The 19,689-nt window shown below is 37.6% G+C and overlaps 2 protein-coding genes and 1 pseudogene across 5 annotated transcripts in view; 2 read left to right on the top strand and 1 right to left on the bottom strand.

Annotated features, from left to right (window-relative positions):
• Nucleotides 1-1,122: 1,122 nt before the first annotated feature.
• Nucleotides 1,123-13,717, bottom strand: LOC139981210 (peroxisomal sarcosine oxidase-like). 4 transcript variants are annotated; one of them, XM_071993421.1, is made up of 9 exons: nucleotides 13,236-13,717; nucleotides 12,144-12,250; nucleotides 10,277-10,425; nucleotides 9,249-9,465; nucleotides 7,833-8,015; nucleotides 6,306-6,464; nucleotides 4,904-5,065; nucleotides 2,976-3,051; nucleotides 1,123-2,189 (listed from the first exon to the last, which is right to left on the bottom strand). In XM_071993421.1, the coding sequence occupies exons 2-9, from the start codon at nucleotides 12,237-12,239 to the stop codon at nucleotides 2,059-2,061; spliced, it is 1,173 nt and encodes a 390-aa protein (XP_071849522.1). In that variant the 5' UTR covers nucleotides 12,240-12,250; nucleotides 13,236-13,717; the 3' UTR covers nucleotides 1,123-2,058. The 4 variants fall into 4 exon arrangements, with proteins under 4 accessions (XP_071849522.1, XP_071849521.1, XP_071849523.1 ...); XM_071993420.1 differs by having other exon boundaries at nucleotides 13,322-13,717; XM_071993422.1 differs by having other exon boundaries at nucleotides 13,327-13,717.
• A 2,409-nt stretch (nucleotides 13,718-16,126) lies between these two features.
• LOC139981704 (U2 spliceosomal RNA) lies at nucleotides 16,127-16,199 on the top strand (annotated as a pseudogene).
• A 1,989-nt stretch (nucleotides 16,200-18,188) lies between these two features.
• Nucleotides 18,189-19,689, top strand: part of LOC139980980 (solute carrier family 22 member 13-like) — a 12,451-nt gene continuing 10,950 nt past the window's right edge. Inside the window, exons 1-2 of the mRNA XM_071993061.1 lie at nucleotides 18,189-18,832; nucleotides 19,221-19,451. Coding sequence (XP_071849162.1) covers nucleotides 18,503-18,832; nucleotides 19,221-19,451 — 561 coding nt within the window. The 5' untranslated portion in view covers nucleotides 18,189-18,502. The remainder of the gene's footprint in view (nucleotides 18,833-19,220; nucleotides 19,452-19,689) is intronic.

Here is a 19,689-nt window from a genome sequence, read left to right as displayed (position 1 = left end):
AAATATTTATTGCTACTATTGCAGTGGCTTTGCGACTTATGATTAAATAGCGTATCAAAAAAAAAAAAATATTATACAATATTCCTTTCAAGTTCTACGCTTTACTTGAATAATATATATAAAATCGTCCTTGGGTGACTTTTCTTAAAAATTTTAAATTGTTAAAAATAACATATATTGATTTCTTCGGTGATCAGTATTAGTTGACTTAATAAAACTCTAACCATATGAATAATTAATCAATCCACCAATAAAGATTGTATTTCATTGCTATAGATTCATTACAATGTCAACTTTAAAGCTGTATGCCGGGAATGCAAGACGATAAAATAAAAGAAGGAGAATAACAAGAAAAGACAGCAAAAAGAAAAGAGATATGAAAAACGAACGGTGTAATTAAAAACTAAAAACTGGTCACATTTTTCCATCCATTAGGAAAAAATTGATACTTGGTATCAGTCTTGTAAATTAGTGTTGTAAATTCATGTCTGTGAGCTGCCACATCTTTTCACTGTTCACTGAGTAGTTAAACAGTGACAGAATGCCGGCTTTTTATTTGACACAGAATGAGATCTTTACTCAATCTTTAACCAAGATCATGTTTTGCAGGTATACATTCCCATTCCTTGGGTCTCGTATTGTGGGTTAGATCCTCCTGCAAGCAGGAACTCGCGAAGAAGCCATCATTGGCTTATCAAAGCCGCGAGCTGACCGAAGTCAGTCTCTTAGATTCATATTTAACGTCCATGATCATAAATTGTCAACAACTCTGTAAACTGGACGACATACATTAATCATGGAGTGACTCGAACTGGGGACCTTATGATTGAAAGGCACCGGCGTTAACCACTGGGCTAACAAGCCTATAGCTTCCGTCATGATCATGTGGTTACAGTAGGTAAGTTTGATGAAATTGTGGTTCAATAATTTGACAAAACAAAGTCTTACTCAAATAATGAAGTAAAAGTTAAAAGATTTAAGTTTTCTTAATGAATTTTACATGGATTAATGCTGACATTCACATGGACGAAATTATTAGTTACTTAAACAATATATCTGTATGTCTGACTAATCTTGAATGATGTCTTTATATCTGATTAATTACAATTCTTATTTCGAGCAGTTGTTTTGGGTGTTTGCTTTAAATGCTCATTCAATATGAGGCATCGCAGGTTAACTAAACGGTAATGTGTGTAAGATTTCGTTTAATAATAATTAGAAAATTGGCACAAAACTTTCAATAAATACATGACCAATTACTTTAAAAAAATATGTAAACAGCTCAGATGTCATTCGTTTGAATTCGTATTTAAGCAACATCTATTAATGTTGAATTGAAACTAATCTGTAAAATTGATCATGGCAATTATTTTCACAGATTTTGTAACATAGCACACTGCAGATAAATCAGCATATCTTTGAACACTCTTCTCCACATTTGGAAATGCTAACATTGTCTAGATAAATTTATAGTAATACTTTAGTATCACTTATTTCAGTACTTTTTTAATACCATTTGATACTTATTTACATTAGAATTTTGTATGAAAAAATACTGCTTTTTTTCTACATATACTTTTTCTACCTGGGGTAGTATTTATACTCTGAATGAGTTTGTAATGTGAACATCTTCACAACTGAATCAGACATTCACAATGGAGCTTGAGAAATAACCCCAGAGGAGAAAGGCTTGCTCAACAAAAAATCATTTAAATACTTAAGTTCTGAAACTTTAAACTAAAAAACACAAGTTCTCTTTGGCAAATGACCTGTTTTTATATTATATAATATTATTAGAAGCACGTTGGAAATAAAAACTGTTTTTAAAGACAATAATACTTTTTGAACATTGCAGCTCAGGTACCCTGAGGAATTTCTGTGAGCGGTGGAATATTTACTGTGATAAAAAAACCTGCTGCTTTCATTAACATATATTACAAAGGGTAATATAAATGCATGATAAACGTTATCAATCAGAGTATCATTATTTAATCCCCAATGTGACAATTTTTGACACCGTTTAACTTTTAAAATTACCGTTCTTTGCCAAGATTCTTCTCAATATTTGGAAGCAATAACACCAGGGAATCTCTTCATGCTTAAGGATGAAACATCATACGAGACCTTCTCTCCTAGAGCCATCTCTCCGAGGACTCTCCCAGTAACTGGAGCCATTTTGAATCCATGACCTATCAGGTTATGTTCAAAAAACAACAAAACAATAAGAACATGAAACAATGGGTTACATCCTTGAATAAATATATAAATAATAAAAATGCTAAATCATCCAAAATATAAACAATCAAATACGCATTTAACAAATGTCTAACCATAATCATTATTGCTCCGTTGCATACAATAAACGATATGATGCATGAAGTTTGGCAAAGTATCCTTGAAAATACACATCTTTTATAACTTGGGGACAACTGATGTTTGTTAAACCTTTTATTTGTTGCTCTCCTTCTCTTAACTATATTCCACAACTGATAGGTACAACACACACATATCATACATAGTGCCATGAAATCGGGCAATACCAATGTATTTAACTATAAATTGTCCACAAGTATTAAAATTTGACTAATAGGTGTCAATTTAAATTTATTCAAGCAAATATATCCTAATCCATTTTCTTTTTATTATGAAATACACATACACTAGCTCAGTAAGAAATCATAAGTAATAATAACATTGAAAATAATCAGATCAAACCAAATGGGAAGAAACATAATATACTTTGTAATTTATAAAGGGACTTCATACATCAATGGTTATAGAGTAAGTATATTAACAATATATTAATGCAATATCACAAACATCCACATCCAATCACCATAAACTTTATGAGCTAGTTGAATGAATGTTTCATAGACTAGACACTCCATTAACAACCTTAATTGCATGATGATCTATGCTCGTTAGTTTTAACATTGTTTTAATATGTAATAATATTAGGACAGAAAAATTCTTACCAGAGAAACCACAGCCAAAGGAAATGTTTGGATAACCTGGCAATGTGTCAATGATAAAGTCTTGGTCAGGCGTTAACTGAAAATAAAGAGATGCAAATTTTATCATATCAAATCAGGGCTATAATTCCTTAAAAACAAATTTTAGGGCCCTATCTGTTAGGTCCTACTTTGTTTTTTATGTAGTTCAAAAATCTAATAATCATATAGTATCACACATATTACCAGTGGTGTACTTTCTACGATTTTTTACATGAAGACATATCAAACTTAATAATTAACAGTAACATATGCAATTATATCTTCCTATGTTCCCTAGGTAACTCCTTTTGCAAATGGATTTGCACTACATTGGAGTGGTTACTCTCTTCTACCCCTGAGAGGCTATCCTTAAAGGAAAAGAGTAGTAAGGGAGTAAATTCCAATTTCCCAGACTTAGTTTGGTACGAACCTTTATAGACAGGCTGTCTGTAGGTCAAAAGTTTTAATGAAAGAGGGGGTTGACACATAGGTTTTTGCTGAATAAAACTCAGCAAAACGTAGAAAACGTTCAAAGGTTAGACCTCAAATGGTGCATTCAACAGTATATTTAGTCCATAGTACAGTCTCAACTCAAGTTTGTGATAATAAATACTGAACTCTTTCCCCTGATTGGCCAAGGAAGTGGGGTCATGACCCCCTGTTACCCCCCCCCCCCCCTCCCACTTGCACACACAACTGATTAGAATGATGCAGCAAATTATAGTTCTATCTTTGTTGAATTCCTGATTCAATAAAGTGTTTGTCAAGTTTTGTCTCAAGATAATTAGATATTGTTTTATTAAGACAATCCTAGATTAGTTGATACAAAAATGTTCCAACCCTCACAAGCTTGCATTCCAAACTGCCTCAACCCAAAGGTCAATCCTACCATTGAAACCCACTTGTTAGCTTTTCTAGAATGACACAGCAAAAACCTGATGTTTACACTTTGAATGTGGTTTACATGATACAAGTATGAGATAAATCAAACATCTCACAAATTGTATTATTAAACCATAACAATGCAGCTATGAATATTCTGTCATGCAGGTAGAAATATCTTCAAAGATTAAATTACAAATGCAAATATTTTATATCAGAATGATCACGTGCCAAGAGAAGTTAATGGAACAGAGTTTAAATAAAACTTCAGAAACAGCTTCCAGGGGGCAAAAAAAGAAACTTTTATGTCTTAATTGAAAATTAAAATCTATGCTACATTTAATACATAAAAGTTTAGAATTAAAGAAGGCAGCTACAAGATTATTAAAGGAATACAACATTACATTGGAACATAAAGCAGATCTGATCCACCATCCACCACCCCCCCCCCCCCCGGCCCCTACTTCTGTTTAGCTTGCATATAAGTACAAACTGGATGAGGTGGGATGAAGGAAAGTAACGAGAGGGTATGCAGCAAACAGAGAAATATTTCTGTGTTAAAACCCACAAACGCATTTTGTTTTCAATACTTGGAATTTAAGGGAATTTTATAATATGATTTTGGTTTGCCAACAATTAGCCTGCTTAAGTTCTTATTCCATATTAATTTAATGTCTGACTCAACTGTCCCTCCATTGTGAAGTGTTTTTCTTGTCGCTACAAAATGCAGACAGTATGAAACGTGATACCTTGTTATCTTTAGCTGGACCTGAGATGTTCATGCTGTGGGTATTGACCGCAGCTGTATGTACTGACTGTACACTAGTGTCTTATTACCGACGGTGGTATAGCAAGCTGTGTGTGTATTTTCTGGGATCGATGGTGGTGTCTAACACTTCTGTTACACCTCATTCGAAACTAGGTCAGATTACCGGCATTAGACATTTCTTTTTGCGCTAGTCTTCACACCCTTTAATTGTTGTTTATACCGCTTCCACTATGAAGACGGTATTGCATAGTATACTTACCGAGTACAAGCACTTCTCAATGATAGCAGGTTCAGAATTCTTTCTGTAACCCGGATATCGGTTTTTCATATAATTCATCAAAAATTTAATCTCTTCAGGCTTGTCAGCATCAGTGATGTCTCGTTCATCTGGATCCACCTCTGTACCCTGGTGAATACCAAACTGAATGCAAAGTAGATAGAGAATTCAATACAAATACAGGGATGTGCCCACGCTGGGCGGTACTGGGCGGCCGCGCCCAGCACTAAAAATTACCGCCCAGCACTGTCTTAAAAATCGTGAATCGCGCCCAGCACTATTTACATCTAAAATCCCGACATTTCTAACAATATATTCAACATAAATTGTGCCTAGTCTATGCCAAAATCTTACAGACTAATAATGCATCAGTTACGCATGTGAGAAACATTACTTACGGCTCTCAATCGGTCCCTTGTAAAATCTCTTTGAAAACAAACTAATAACTTTTACCAGGTACGTAATACATTTCACTAAAAAAAATAAAAAATTGTAAATTATTAGCAAAACTAGTGTATGTGCTTCAATGCTACACAAGTGCCAGCATTTGGCATCTGAGCACCTTCAAAAATCTTAGACCCCTCCCCCAGGACGGCGATCAGTATACCCGGCACTCAGGAAATCCTGGGCACATCCCTGCAAATAGAATAGGATGGAAAAGCTCTGTACCTGATAAAACTGCAAACAAGAGCTCTGTAAAACAACACTATTTGAGGGACTGATGTTTCCTAGTTGGAATGATCTTTGAAGAATGCAGTAGTCAGTGGTGATTCTTGAAAGTCATCAACTAATCAGCAGAATTCAATTAATGCCCGATGGATAACCGGTATTCTGATTAGAACTGAGCTGCAAACAGGCGTGTAGCCAAGGGGGGGGATGGGGGCAAAGGAGGCGATCCTTGAGCATATATTTTTATGATATCGCTAGTAATTTCAAAATATAAATAATGCTTAGATGTAACTTAAAAGGCCTGGGAAATGCCATTTCCAGCGGTCTAGGAGGCATTTTCCTCCAAACTTTTCTTGTACGCTCCGCCCCAACTTATCGTGGCGCTAGGATTAGATAGTTTGCGTACAGACTTCGCCCCTCCCTTGGCAAATTCCTCGCTACGCCCCTGGCTGCAAAGATAATTTCAATCGCTCTCTGCTTCACATCTTTTATGTATTTTGTCAGGCTAGCTTGGACAAGGGCTTTTAAATCTTGACTCACTTATTCATTGTTTCACAATGTTGATCAAGCTCATACATTCAAAGTGAAGTTTGAATTACTGCAAACAAAAGGTAAAGTACTAATTAAGGTACAAATGATTCCTCACTAAATCCCCTTCCAGTTCCTTTGCCCTCAGTCTATTTCTCCCCTTTTGATACACATCAAAATTCCTCACCTTTCTCAATCCATTGTACTCTACACTTGGAAATCCATACATGAAGCAAGGTTCTGTAAATCCCTCTGGTACATCAATGCCATAGTCACAGAAACATGGATAGTTTTTGGTTTGTCCTGGTATTTCCTCTTTCCAAAAGTATAGAGTGTTTCTTACAACCTGCAAAATTATGAAGCAAAAATATAAAACAGTCTTAAGCTTTCTTAATGCTTAAAAACATACAAGCATAATGGAAGGGTTGAATATTGTTTTACATTTAAGTTTATTTTAAGGTAGATATCTCCTTGCAACAAATAAGATGACAAAGACATGAATAAAATTTAACTTGTAGGACTTACTGTACAAATTATTTGGTTGTAGGTAGTTAAAACACTTGGCTATCAGTGCAGGTTGTAGTTTTATAACACTTTCAATTGTTGATAAATGACCCTCAAAACAAGTGAGGTGCATCAATTAAATTGCGTTTGATAACACTTTCAATTGTTCATCTGTTCACAAAACTGATCAACAAACATAAGTTTGGCATCAAATGTTATGTTTACAATTACAGGGTCAAATGATGATGAATGTCATGGAACTGAAGTTAAAAGAACATGTTTGGGTTGAGTTATAAGTAATAATAAAACAGTGGGTTAACCTGAATTCGTCTGTTTGAATATTGTACCCTACTCAGGAACATTCAAGCTGGATGTGTTGTCAATCTAACATTATCTCCTGCCATGCAAATAAACAATAGCTAAAACTGAATAAAATTCAATTTTAATATGTTATATTCATCTCAGAGCAGATTTAATGCTAAAAAAGTGTATTGCTTTATTAAACTATGAGATATCAACATAGATTACAACTATACAGGACACTAAAATGAGATATGAACTCCTGTTTAGCTTTCAGCGACCTCCATACATAAAAACCATCATCAAATATTTTGTTATTCAACTAAAGTGAAATTTCATCTGACCTCACATTTACAAGCCTTCAAATAATAATGTAACTTTTCAATAACGTTTTCATATTTTTACATCACAGAGGCACAGGCACGTAGCCAGGAATTTGCCAAGGGAGGGGCAAAAGTGTAGATAGGGCATTGCAAACTATCTAAGCGAAGCGTACAAGAAAATTTTGGCTGAAAATGCCTCCCAGATCGCTGGAAATGGCACTTCCCAGGCCTTGTAAGTTGCATCTTAGCATTTGCTCTTTGAAAATACTAGCGATATCATAAAAACATTAAAACAAAATTTAAAAAATATGCTCAAGGGGGGGGGCGGCTGCCCCCTTCGCCCCCCCCCTTGGCTACGCCCCGACAGAGGCATATTGATTTTCAACAGTTTCTTCTGCACTGAATATGTTATATTTTTATTGCCTTCTTTAATTAAAAAAAAAGTAGTCCATTCAAAAGAACTACTTCCTATGAGTACAACGAAAAAGTCTATGGGATTCTGAACAAGACTTTAAGTTGGTATATATTATTACCTTGAACATACTGCAAAGTAAAACAGGTTGCAAACTGTTAACAGATTTAATTACCTGAACGGGAAGATTCAAACCAAGTGGTTTCATGAGTTTACATATCCATGGACCAGGAGTAATGATTAGAGATTTGGTCTTGTAAGTTCCCTTCTCAGTTTTTACAGTTACAACTGATCCAGGGATGATATTTTCTACCTTCTCCGAGTCATTTATTTGTCCACCAAACTTCTTGATCTGTGTCTACGGAAAGTAACACATACAACACACTTTATTAAGTAGATAGATATAAAATTATCATGTTTAATAAATTGTTTGCCATCAAAGAATTGTAAGAAAAGATATGGTTCAGTTCACTACATCTATAAGTAGTGGGAAAAGGTACCTGCATCAATTCTACATCAAGGCTATTGTTAAGATTAAGACACTCATGAGAAGAAAAAAGAAAGTTGAAAAACAATAACTTATCCTCATGAATAAATCTGTACATATATCTATCTTTATATATATACGGTATCCATTTATATATATATATATATATATATATATATATATTATACATAAATATATATATAAATGAAAACGTAATGAGAAGGAAAATCCAGAACAGTGCAAAAACTTCCAGCCCCCACCGGGATTCGAACCCGGGCCTCCCGCTTTGTACACGGACACCCTAACCAACTAGGCCATGGACGCTGATTGTATGTCAGAGGTTCGAAACCGGTAAGGGAGGTCATAATTTCACTGTAGGCGTTTGACACCTGTATTGAAAAATACTAGTTCTGTTTTTGGTGACATATTTTATATATATATATATATATATATATAGATACCGTACATATATAGATAGAAATATGCACAGATTTATTCATGAGGATAAGTTTTTTTTTACCTGTATCTAACAATACTAGTTCTGTTTTGGTGACATATTTGCCTTACCCTAGAGATCAAACATGATTCTAACCAACTCAAAGTCATTTGTGATTCCTAAAGCCGGATCTCCAAAGAGATACTTTGAACAGACTTTCGTTAATGAAATGGAGGTAAACGACACAGGCAAAATCAAAATATATAATTGAAATCGTAATGAGTTAAAAATCCAGAACAGTGAAAAAACTTCCAGCCTCCACCAGGATTCGAACCCGGGCCTCCAGCTGTATATGCGGACACCCTAACCAATAGGCTATGGACGCTGATTGTATGTCCAGAGGTTCGAAACCGGTAAGGAAGGTCGTAATTCCACTGTAGGCATTTGTCACCTGTATCGCGCACAATACTGGTTCTGTTTTGGTGACATATTTGCCTTACTCTAGAGATCAAAAATGATGCATGCTAACCAATTCGAAATCATTTGTCATTCCTAAAGCGGGATCTCGAAAGAGATACTTTGAACAGACTTTGTTAAATGAAATGGAGGTGGTCGTGAAATTAAATCGTAGTTAGTTGGAAAATCCAGAAAATACTGGCATACCGTACCCTCAGACATTCCAGAGCTTTGTCAGCCTTTATTAGTCCAGCATTTGTCTCCAATATTGCTTTGTGGTCCCTGGGTATGTTCAGGAGACCTGGATATCGCTTATGGAGCTCCTCTGGACTCAAGACCTCAAAATCCACTCCCAAAGCCATGTTAGTTGCTTTCACTGCCTCTAAATTTTTAAACGGAGGTTTGTCGATGACTAGCATTCCAAGTTTTCTATGAAGAGGAACATACTAGAATATTATAAAGCTAGAAACTATTTTTATCAAACCTCCAGATTTCTAATATTTGCAATGTCATGATATTATCTATTTATAGTCTGTATTCCTGGCACTCTGCCAAATTGTCTCGCCATCAAACTGGTTCTAACTGGTTTGAGGGATGGCAAGCTTTCACATGCACATCTCTTTCATATTCATGACGGACAGGCATTTCTGACCAACTTCAATTTTCATGTCTAATGACATGCAAATCAGAATGCTGCCTTTAGCCAATCAAAACAGTTTGTGTGGGTTACTGTTATGATTTGAACAGAATTCTCTTGGACAGGACATTAGTGAAGTCATGTGTCTAAGTCTGTCATCAATTAGTTTCTGTTGGAGCTCCTAAAATCAATTGTCTTGACACTTTATCCGTGAACTGTGTTTGTACATTTTTCTTATTTCATTCTGACCAGTAGAAATTTGACATTAACACAATTGAACAGTACCATTATTTAAAACTTTATCTGCCTATCTTTTTGTTGATATAATTATGTTTGTTTTGCAACTGAAGAACATGACTGACTCAAAACAGACTGTTCCAGACCGACTCAAAACAGACTGTTCCAGACCGACTCAAAACAGACTGTTCCACACAGAATACACTTTCTTGGCTGTGTTTCTCTTAAATTACATTATGCGAAGACTTATGAATTTTACCTGTAATGTATATTGTAATGTATATGTATACAGTACCTAATGTATAATGTATATATGTAAAACATGCATTGATTTGTAAAGCACCAAATGACAATCCAAAAACTTACTGATACAGGTTCGTGTTGGTTTCCCTCTCTAGTTGCTTCCAGTGATCATATGCCTCTATTGACATTTTAGCATAAAGCTGATCTGAATATGAGGATCGGTAGATTCGGCCCGGTCCATGTGAGCTTCCCCTGGTAGTGGGGAGATTAAACTAACAGAAAATGAAATATTATCTACTAATTAAAATCAGGAGGAGAATAAAAAGGCTCCCTGAATTGAAAAGAAAGACAAAAAATTTAAGGAAATGTGCAGCGCAGAAAGGATGAAGTTCTTGAAGAAGTCACGAATAGAAGCAAAAATGACTGAGATTTTTTGATTCTGTGAAGTAAGAACATTTCAAAATGTTGAAATGACCATACCAGGTCTGGACAATGTGGTATATAGCCATATCCATATAGCTTGAAGTTGCACACAATTAATCCATTGGTTTAATTTTCTACAAGTATTTTATCAAACTATCAATTACTTTTTGAAACCAGAAATGAGTACCCTACGGGAAGTACTCCTATAACTGTAAAACGTCTGTGAAAATTATATGTAATTTTTGCGAGCAATATACTGTAGTTCTGAACTTTAAAGCCGATATCAGAGCATGAGTTGAAAGCTATCGTAGCAATATAGATTAATATTTCATATATACAAATATATATATGTAGGCTATGTCTTTCATGAAAAGTGTTGACAATGGTTATAATGATCTAGCAGCATAAGCGATACAAATGCACGCTTCAAGAACCAGGGGTGTATACCAATGTGTCTGGAATTGTCGATAACAGCAATGAGATAAGACAGTGCAAAGGTGGGAGTTTGTTTGTGGTATCATAAATGTGTCACTCAACAATAAACAATAGAACTCTGGAGACCACTTTGGATAATTATGAAAAAGTTATGGTGTCTCAATCTTATTAAACCCCCTTCCTATACCCCTGTCATTCCCAGAAGTAGCCTAGAATATATTACAGCATCAAGTAAACTTACTGAAGCCATCGCATCGCTCCATACTTTTGCCGTACTGAAAAATATATGATGACTGCCACACCCCATTTCCAGTGTCTGGGCCATACACAAGGAATACATACTGCACAGAATTTGCCATGTCATTGTGATTGTCATCAAGTACACAGAATGATATATATATGCTTTACAGTTTATACCAAACAGAAACTTATATTGTGAACACTTCAAAAGGCTACTGTATCGTCCAGCAAACAAAAATGACATGTATGTTTATGTTTGTTAATAGCTTTAATAAATTAAAACATTTGTGCTTTATACCTGCAATTATGCATTGTAATTGGTCACAGTCTAACATACTGTCTAGCAGCATTAATTGAATTTAATCTAGCGCACACAAAGCCAAAGTTAATAATACAATGTTTGAGCATTTCTTGTCAAACTGTTAAACATTTGTCTCTTCTGCAGACATACTCTTAATCAGAGGAGGCTGGTCAATTGATGTATAGACTCTCAAATTAATTATATAAAAAGCATTGACTGAACAAAACCATGATAGTAAAATGCAAAATTTTATCAGAAGAGCTGTAAATTGAAGGCTGGAAATGCATGCCTTGTTAATCTACAACATATTTCACCATACCAGCACACTGTACACAAAATTTAAAGTGTGTGCAAATGAAGCAACTTAGAGCTTTTGATGACTACTGCTAGTATATCCCATTAGTTTATTAGGAGGGGATAGTGGGACACTACATATAAGCATCAGTTTCGGCTAATTTGCTTTCTTTGTGGAGGGGGGTTGGGGGGGGGGAGAAGAGAGGGTAGAAGAAGACTTTGCCAACAACTAGCAGGGATCTATGGTACGGTAATAGTTTGCATCTTCTTGCTTGGAGAAAGTTACGCTGTACAAACCTGATCCAGAAGGAGGGTTCGTTTTCCTTTTCGGCTGAGATGATAGGCAGCCGAGGAGCCGACAATGCCACCTCCAATGACAATGGAATCATACATCTTTGAAAATTCTAAGATGAGAGAGAATTCAACACATGAACATAATGTTTAAAATTGTTATGAAGCTCAAATTAAAACAGAATTTTCTATTTACAATAGTATACAAGCTGTTGCTGACAAAATCAGTTTGAAGGTGTGCAATATGTGTATATTTAATATTTCTGTAAGTGAGGTGGAAGTGTGGCTACAGTTATAGATCGAGGGTCACACTGCACATGCAACAGCTGACAACGGCCTAGCATTTGTAAAAAAAATATATATATCCCACCTGGAAAGGATTGCTTCATTTCATGTATAGGTAGATTGCTATGGCTCATATTAGTTGTAATCAATCACGATTTGCTAAAGCGCAAAGTGAGCCTAACTAAAGAAGACCGTACAAGTGATGAGTTACTTGTCAAATATATATCACTATTTAAGAAAAGCAAAAAACACATCCAACCTATTTAGATATGGCCGCCCTCGCCATTTACAACAAGTATTAAAAGTGAAATCATATGAGAATACTTTTCCTTCGGAAGCATTTCTTAAAATGAGCTTAGAAATTCAAGCAGTACTTAGTATGATCATGTTATGTCAGGAATAATTTATTTAACATGCCAATTCTTTGTTTCCATAGCCTGTATTTGTACAAGTTTTCAAGGCTGTGTCATGTCATGACCTTTTCATCGCCTCATATACTCAAATATACATAGGCAGGGTTATAAACACAAAACATGGCAAACTCTAACAGTAACACATATACTGTAGTAAAGAACGGCTCAACAGACCACCACTAAAGAACCTTGAGAAAAATCATGAAAGTAGAGAACTCAGACAATGTTGTCCTCAGTATCAGAGATATGAGTGTGTAGACATAAGGTGAATGAAATCAACAAAAGAAAAGCACAAAGAACGCTCACTCTTATAGTACTCTTAGTTAACAACAGGCTAGTAGTAGTACTAGTACTGAGTAGTATAATACTGCCGTAATACATGATTGTCTAACCTACTCACAGTATAATTTAGTTTCATGTAATGATGATAATATAGTTAAGGCCTAGCCTAGTTGATCCCAACGTTAAACAAAATAGCATGCTAACTGTACGATTTCTCGATGGTTACAGAATATATGCAAGTCGATGCCTCTCACACGTCACCGAAAAAACAGCCAACTTTTATGACTTTTATCAGGGCACGTCTGCTCCAGTCTGTTGCAATCTGCTCTTGGGTTGGGTAGCAGACGATGTATTATCAGCTGATGGTGGCATACTCCTATTAGAGTTTATATCAATCCGCCCGAATGTTCTCCTATCTCAGGAAAAGTGCCAAAACGCAGTAGCAGAACCCTTTTTTGACCAGTTATCAATCAGGATCTGTTTTTTTTTTGTGGCTTGCATGTTGAAGAGCATGAATGGAAGTACATTTGGCGCAGAATTGTTGACCCCTTCAGGCCTCCCAGGTGCAGCGTACGAAAATTGTTTACTACTGAGTGAAGCGGTTTGATTACATGTGACAAAAACTTCAGGCTCTGATAGCAAAAAAACTGCGCGGTCATGGTACGGAAAACTAAAAGTGCCATGAAAGGACAACTTGTCAGCTATCCAGTGACGGGTAGCGTTTAGCTAGTGAGAACTTCTATCTAAACTTAGAGACCACATTACTTTTGTGATTTAGTGTCAGTCTATGGGGCTTTTAATGGGCGTATGCTACCTGATAGTAATCATGAATCGATAGGATAAGAATTTGTGCTGCAACTTCATATGGCTAAATATAATACCATCTTCATACATATTTATTTAAATAATAAGTAGATTTTGTGTTTATTATATTTATATTTGTTTCATTTTTAGTTGTTTTAGTTGGTATAGATATTTTTGGTAACAAATTTAAGGTTAAGATTTGATTTATTATCATTTTACTTTCGGTGGTGATGGCCACCCACATCCACTGTGCTGCACTGAATGTAGTTCCTGTGGGCGTATTTTTTCCCGGGACGAATGGGGGAATTATCATAAAGAGTCGTGTTTTAACAAGAAAGTTACGTTCTACGCGATTGCTCACTCAAAGTGTAACAGTGTACTTAGCCTAGCCAGCTTGGCACTAGTAGCAGTTTACGATGTGCCGTCTTGAACCATACATGCATACTACGATGTTTTGCTGAAGACCCGCCTCCTATTCGTAATGGAAAAACGCGTCCCGTAGTCCGATCATACCGATGTGAAGTTAGTTCCTTATTCCGCGTTCCGTGGTTCGACAATCGCGAAAGAGTAACTGCAGAGATGCCATGGTCAGATGTTTTTAAGGCGGGTGAAAATTGTCTGGTGCTGTTGGTTACGTACACCATCTAAGCGGAGCGCCACCATGGGTTGGCGCGAAGCGTACATGAAAATTTTGGGATCTTACGGCCCCTCAGATGGCCGGAAACATCACTTCCCGGGTCATCTAAGCTGAATCTATAATGTCTCCATATTTGTATTGTGTCTATTTTTTTTTCATTCCAGAGGAAAAAATATCTTGAAATAAAAAAAATCTCTGAAAGTTTGCGGACGCTGTAGCGTTCACGTGTGTCGTAACGGTACTATTTTTCACGAATCGTATAGGTAACGTTGCTTTCAGCCGGGCATATTTAGCACGATCGGCTTTGAGTAATTTCCGATCCTGGCGGTTTTGGTGTGATGAAATGAATTTCACGCTAGCAATGATACACTTTCACAGGAAAAACTCTGTGGGCCTACAATGAGGGAGATTCTTCAAAAATGCGGGAGTTTTTTGGAAAATGCGGGAGATTCGGACAGGTGGGCGGGTGAGCGGGAGACGACCCGAAAATGCGGGTGACACCCGCCCAAAGCGGGTGACTTGGCAGCACTGTAACTGCTACCCTACATTCAGTTACTTATTCGACAATGCTACCGACGTAACCAGAGTCAAGTGAGCTGCACATTCAGCCGCTCATTCGTTTTGTAACGTAATTAGATCAAATTGAAGTTAGCATACGCGTTCAGCACCAACGGTGCTTAACGTGTATTTTCGCTTTATTTTCGACAGCTGCGAGTTTACGGTACTGTTTAATGAACATAATTGTCTGCACGAGTACACGGTAAGGGTATTTCCGTACTGTTGAATTACATTTGAGAAAGTGTAAAATCGTTTCACTTTATGACTTCAAAGGTTGCCTATGTCATTGCAAAAGACTAATATGCCATAAATCCTTATTACCAATTAAACGTGATTAGGCACTCTCGGCGCCCTCCGCAACTCTCGGCGCCCTCCGCAACTCTCGGCGCCCTCCGCAACTCTCGGCGCCCTCCGCAACTCTCGGCGCCCCCCGCAACTCTCGGCGCCCTCCCCAACTCTCGGCATCCTCCGCAACTCTCGGCGCCCTCCGCAACTCTCGGCGCCCTCCGCAACCCTCGGCGCCCTCCGCAACTCTCGGCGCCCTCCGCGACCCTCCGCAACTCTCGGAGCCCTCCGCAACCCTCGGCGCCTTCCGCAACTCTCGGCGCCCTCCGCAACCCTCGGCGCCCACCGCAACTCTCGGCGCCCTCCGCAACTCTCGGTACATGTTTTTCCTATCTCCTTATTGCACGCTCAACTGCCCTGACTTCAATAGCAACTCATCACAAATAGAAACATTCCAGACAACTCTGCAAACTCAACTTCACAATAGATCTGCTTACTAAACTTAACAATAAGCTTCTTGCGAGTAAAGTTGCTTTAACGTCAATAGCAACACTGCTAACTGAACTTAACAATACCTTAAACAATTTTCCACACGAAACGTTTTCTTTTATAAGCTTATTGCGAGTTAAATTGCCCCGCCAATAGCAACATTTCCGCAACTGTGCTAACTGAATTTTCACTTACAATAGCTCATAGCTTCTTTCTGGCTGAGCAACTATATACCTATCGCTTCTCGGCCTTTTGGCTAAGATCATGTGTAGTATCTGTTCCCTTAGGGAATGGTGATACACACCTGACGATGATCACACAGTCACAGTCCCGATGCAAGGGGACTGGGGCTGAGAGCGGATCAGTCGTTTGGTAGTTTGGTTTTCGTGCCCAGGTTCTTTCCTGGGTGACTTTTTCTTAAAAAGTACCTATCATCGCTGCCTGGCCTTTTGGCTAAACTCATGTGTAGTAGTATCTGATACACACCTGACGATGATCACACAGTCACAGTCTCGATGTAAGGGGACTGGGGTAGAGAGCGGATCAGTCGTTCGGTAGTTTGGTTCTCGTGCCCAGTTCTTTCCTGGCTGACTTTTTGTAAAAACTACCTATCATGGCATTTCGGCTGCAATTCTATACAGTAACGCTTCTCGGGCTTCTACCTAAGATCTATATCTACCATTATATCCCCATTGTAGCTCAACTATATAATACACAGCCAGGGCCGTATTTAGACATTTGCAGGCCCGTGGGCAACCTTCAGTAGTGGAGGCCCACAGCACCCCAGTGATCGCCGTCCTGGGGGGGTCCTCTTTGGATTTGTTTGGAATAATTAAGTGTGCTTAGATGCAAAATGGTGCAGTATTTTGTGATTTTTGAAGTAAATTTATGTTCAAGAATTTTCATTACGGTATGTAAGCCTGTTTGCCTGTACAATTTTCAGTACAAGTAAACAGGTTGCTACAATAGCAATTTACAGTGCTCGTACTCACGCAAGGGCGGCGGAACCGGGAGGGGGGCACAGGGGGCACGTGCCCCCCACTTTTCCTCAGGTTAAAAATGTGCCCTTTTTCTACATAAAAATTGAGGTGTCTCAAGTTAGCCAGGGAACCAGAATAAACACTCGGGAAGGGCCGTTTCGTTCCATCTGAGGGGTTTGTAAAACCAAAAATTTTCTTGTACGCTCCGCGCCAACTGATGGTGGCGCTCCGCTCAGATAGTCGTGCATACAACTTTGCCAATCCTGGCTACGCCCCTGACTTTTAATGAATTTCTGTGGGTCAAACTCAAAGCTATTTCGAATGGAAAAAAAATGTTAAGATATTAACAAGAAATAAACTCTAATTCGGAAGATTCCTACATTAGCAACTAGCATGTTTTCACCTCATTTTGTCTCAAAAGAAAACTTGTTCCTTGCTTCCCAATTTGCACATTGGATATTGCAGTGCTAGTATGCATAATTACCTTGACGGGGGGGGGGGGGGCGTTGGTGGAGTGATGTGTATACGCAAATAAGATCATACAATAAGAGTTAAAAAGGGTACTAAATATAAGGCTGCATCAGTCCAATCGAATTTCTGCAAAGTGCCCTTTGATGTCGGTGCCCCCCCCCCCAGATTTAAAGTGCTTCCGCCGCCCTTGTACTCACGGTTTATCCGTGCGATTGTACCAACTAATCGAACCAAGCAGTCGTACCTATATACTCATGGCTTCAAGTTGACCTCTTACTCGAACTAAAGCCACAAACTTAATTCTAAAAAGTTGGCTTTTGATACTTGTTTGCCCTCAACACATTTGGCTTTTCGCCATAAATGCTTTGTAGGCAGAAAAATGCAATTTCCCTACCTAATTTTGTGCAATGCCCAACAACAATTTTTGTAACGAAATGATAAATAAAAGATATGCCAAGTTTTCCATTTTCCTTTTTTTTTTTTTGAGAGGCTTTACTCGGCTATATTTCTCCTTCGTCTTTCAAGCTGATTTTGTCTTTAAATTATTGCGACAATCTATATAGCTACCAACCCTACATATGTATATGCCCTATAATGAAGCTGAGCCGACGACAAATATTATACACGTTGCAAAACGGTTAATTTTTTTATGGTCCTGTTTTATTATTGCGCATATTTTGTAACTGCTTTGAAACGTTCAAATGTACATAAACCTATAAACCATCAATAAAATAACACAATTTCACATATATATATATAGTGAAGTGAGTTTAATGTCAATATTCAAAGGTTGCAAAATAACATTTGACAAGGCGATGAGAAGAGTTAAAACCTATATGTAGTTCTAGAAGCTATAAAAAGAAACAAAAGCCTATAAGTTTCCATTTATGTATGCGTGTATGTATGTATGTATGTATTTTAGATCCTCCTGCAAGCAGGAACTCGCGAAGAAGCCTCATTGGCTTATCAACTATCCACAAGCTGACCGAAGTCAGTCTCTTAGATTCATATTTAACGTCCATGATTATGAATTGTTAATTGTCAACAACTCTGCAACTAGACGACATACATTAATCTGGGAGTGACTCGAACGGGGACCTTATGATTGAAAGGCACCGACGTTAACCACTGACCTAACACTCCACATATGTAGATGAGACTATGGATTCCATGGAGATCGACGAAGCGCTAGAAGCAACTCGACCATTAGGAAGGACTCAGATTCTTTTACTTATCGTGGTATCTTTGGTGAATATTCAAATCGCTTTTTTGGTGGTTAGTGTCGTGTTTTACGCAGAGGTACAGCCACATCATTGCGCTTTGGCCGCGACAGGATACACGATTAATGATAGCATACCAATTCAAGATGGCGTCTTGTCTAGATGCGAAGAGTTTGTCGAACCACCAGGAGAAGCTGGTGAAAATACACAGTCGTGTTCCAATGGTTGGGAATATGAAACTGAACTGTATGGACAATCTATCGTTTCAGAGGTGAGAAAAATAGCTTGAAACGATTCACTCCCTAGCTTGTCATCCGGAAACAACCTTTTGGACTGATTTGAAATGAAGTTACACTTACTTGATCTCAATCACCTTATCGGTGGCGGTATGATGGACAATCGTATAAGAAAACAAAGAAACATAAATTACAATTTGTAACCCCAAGTTGGTTTGAACTATCGTTAGAATTTCATTTTACTGCGGGACAAAGAACTAGTACATATTCAAAAAAAAAAACATGTCAGTCTCCAAATGTCAGTCTTTCCCCCAAACAAGTTAAAATCATATTCTCTTCTTTAGTTCATTACTTTTATTGTTTCATTGTGTGTGTGTGTGTGCATGCTGCACCTTACTTTATTTTAATATTGTTACTTTTTAGTGGGATCTTGTCTGTGAAAGAGACTTTCTTCCTGACTTGTCACAGACCATCTTATTCTGTGGAATGGCTGCTGGATCTATCATCGCTGGACCAGTATCAGATAAATACGGCAGAAAGCCAACGGCCATTGGTGGAGTCATTCTTTTCAATATCATCGGCATTGCTGTCACGTTTTCACCAAACTACATTGTATTCGTCATATTGAGGTTCCTGTTAGCGACAATCTTCAAGGTATATACAGACCTATATATATAAATATACAGACAGGACACGGTCAGAGGGCGAAACCTCTTTCTTAAATGAGAGGCGAAACCTCTTTCTTAAGGTAGCATACGCTCATTAAAAGCCCCATTGACTTACACACTAAATCACAAAAGTAGTGTGGTCTTATAGTCTAGATAGAAGTTATCACCAGCTAAGCGCTACCCATACTGGATAGCTGACTAGTTGGCCTTTCATGGCACTTTTA

Source organism: Apostichopus japonicus, chromosome 15 (assembly GCF_037975245.1).
Source record: "Apostichopus japonicus isolate 1M-3 chromosome 15, ASM3797524v1, whole genome shotgun sequence".
In the NCBI taxonomy this organism is placed as follows: Eukaryota; Metazoa; Echinodermata; class Holothuroidea; order Aspidochirotida; family Stichopodidae; genus Apostichopus; species Apostichopus japonicus.
This window is presented reverse-complemented; position numbering and strand designations above follow the sequence as displayed.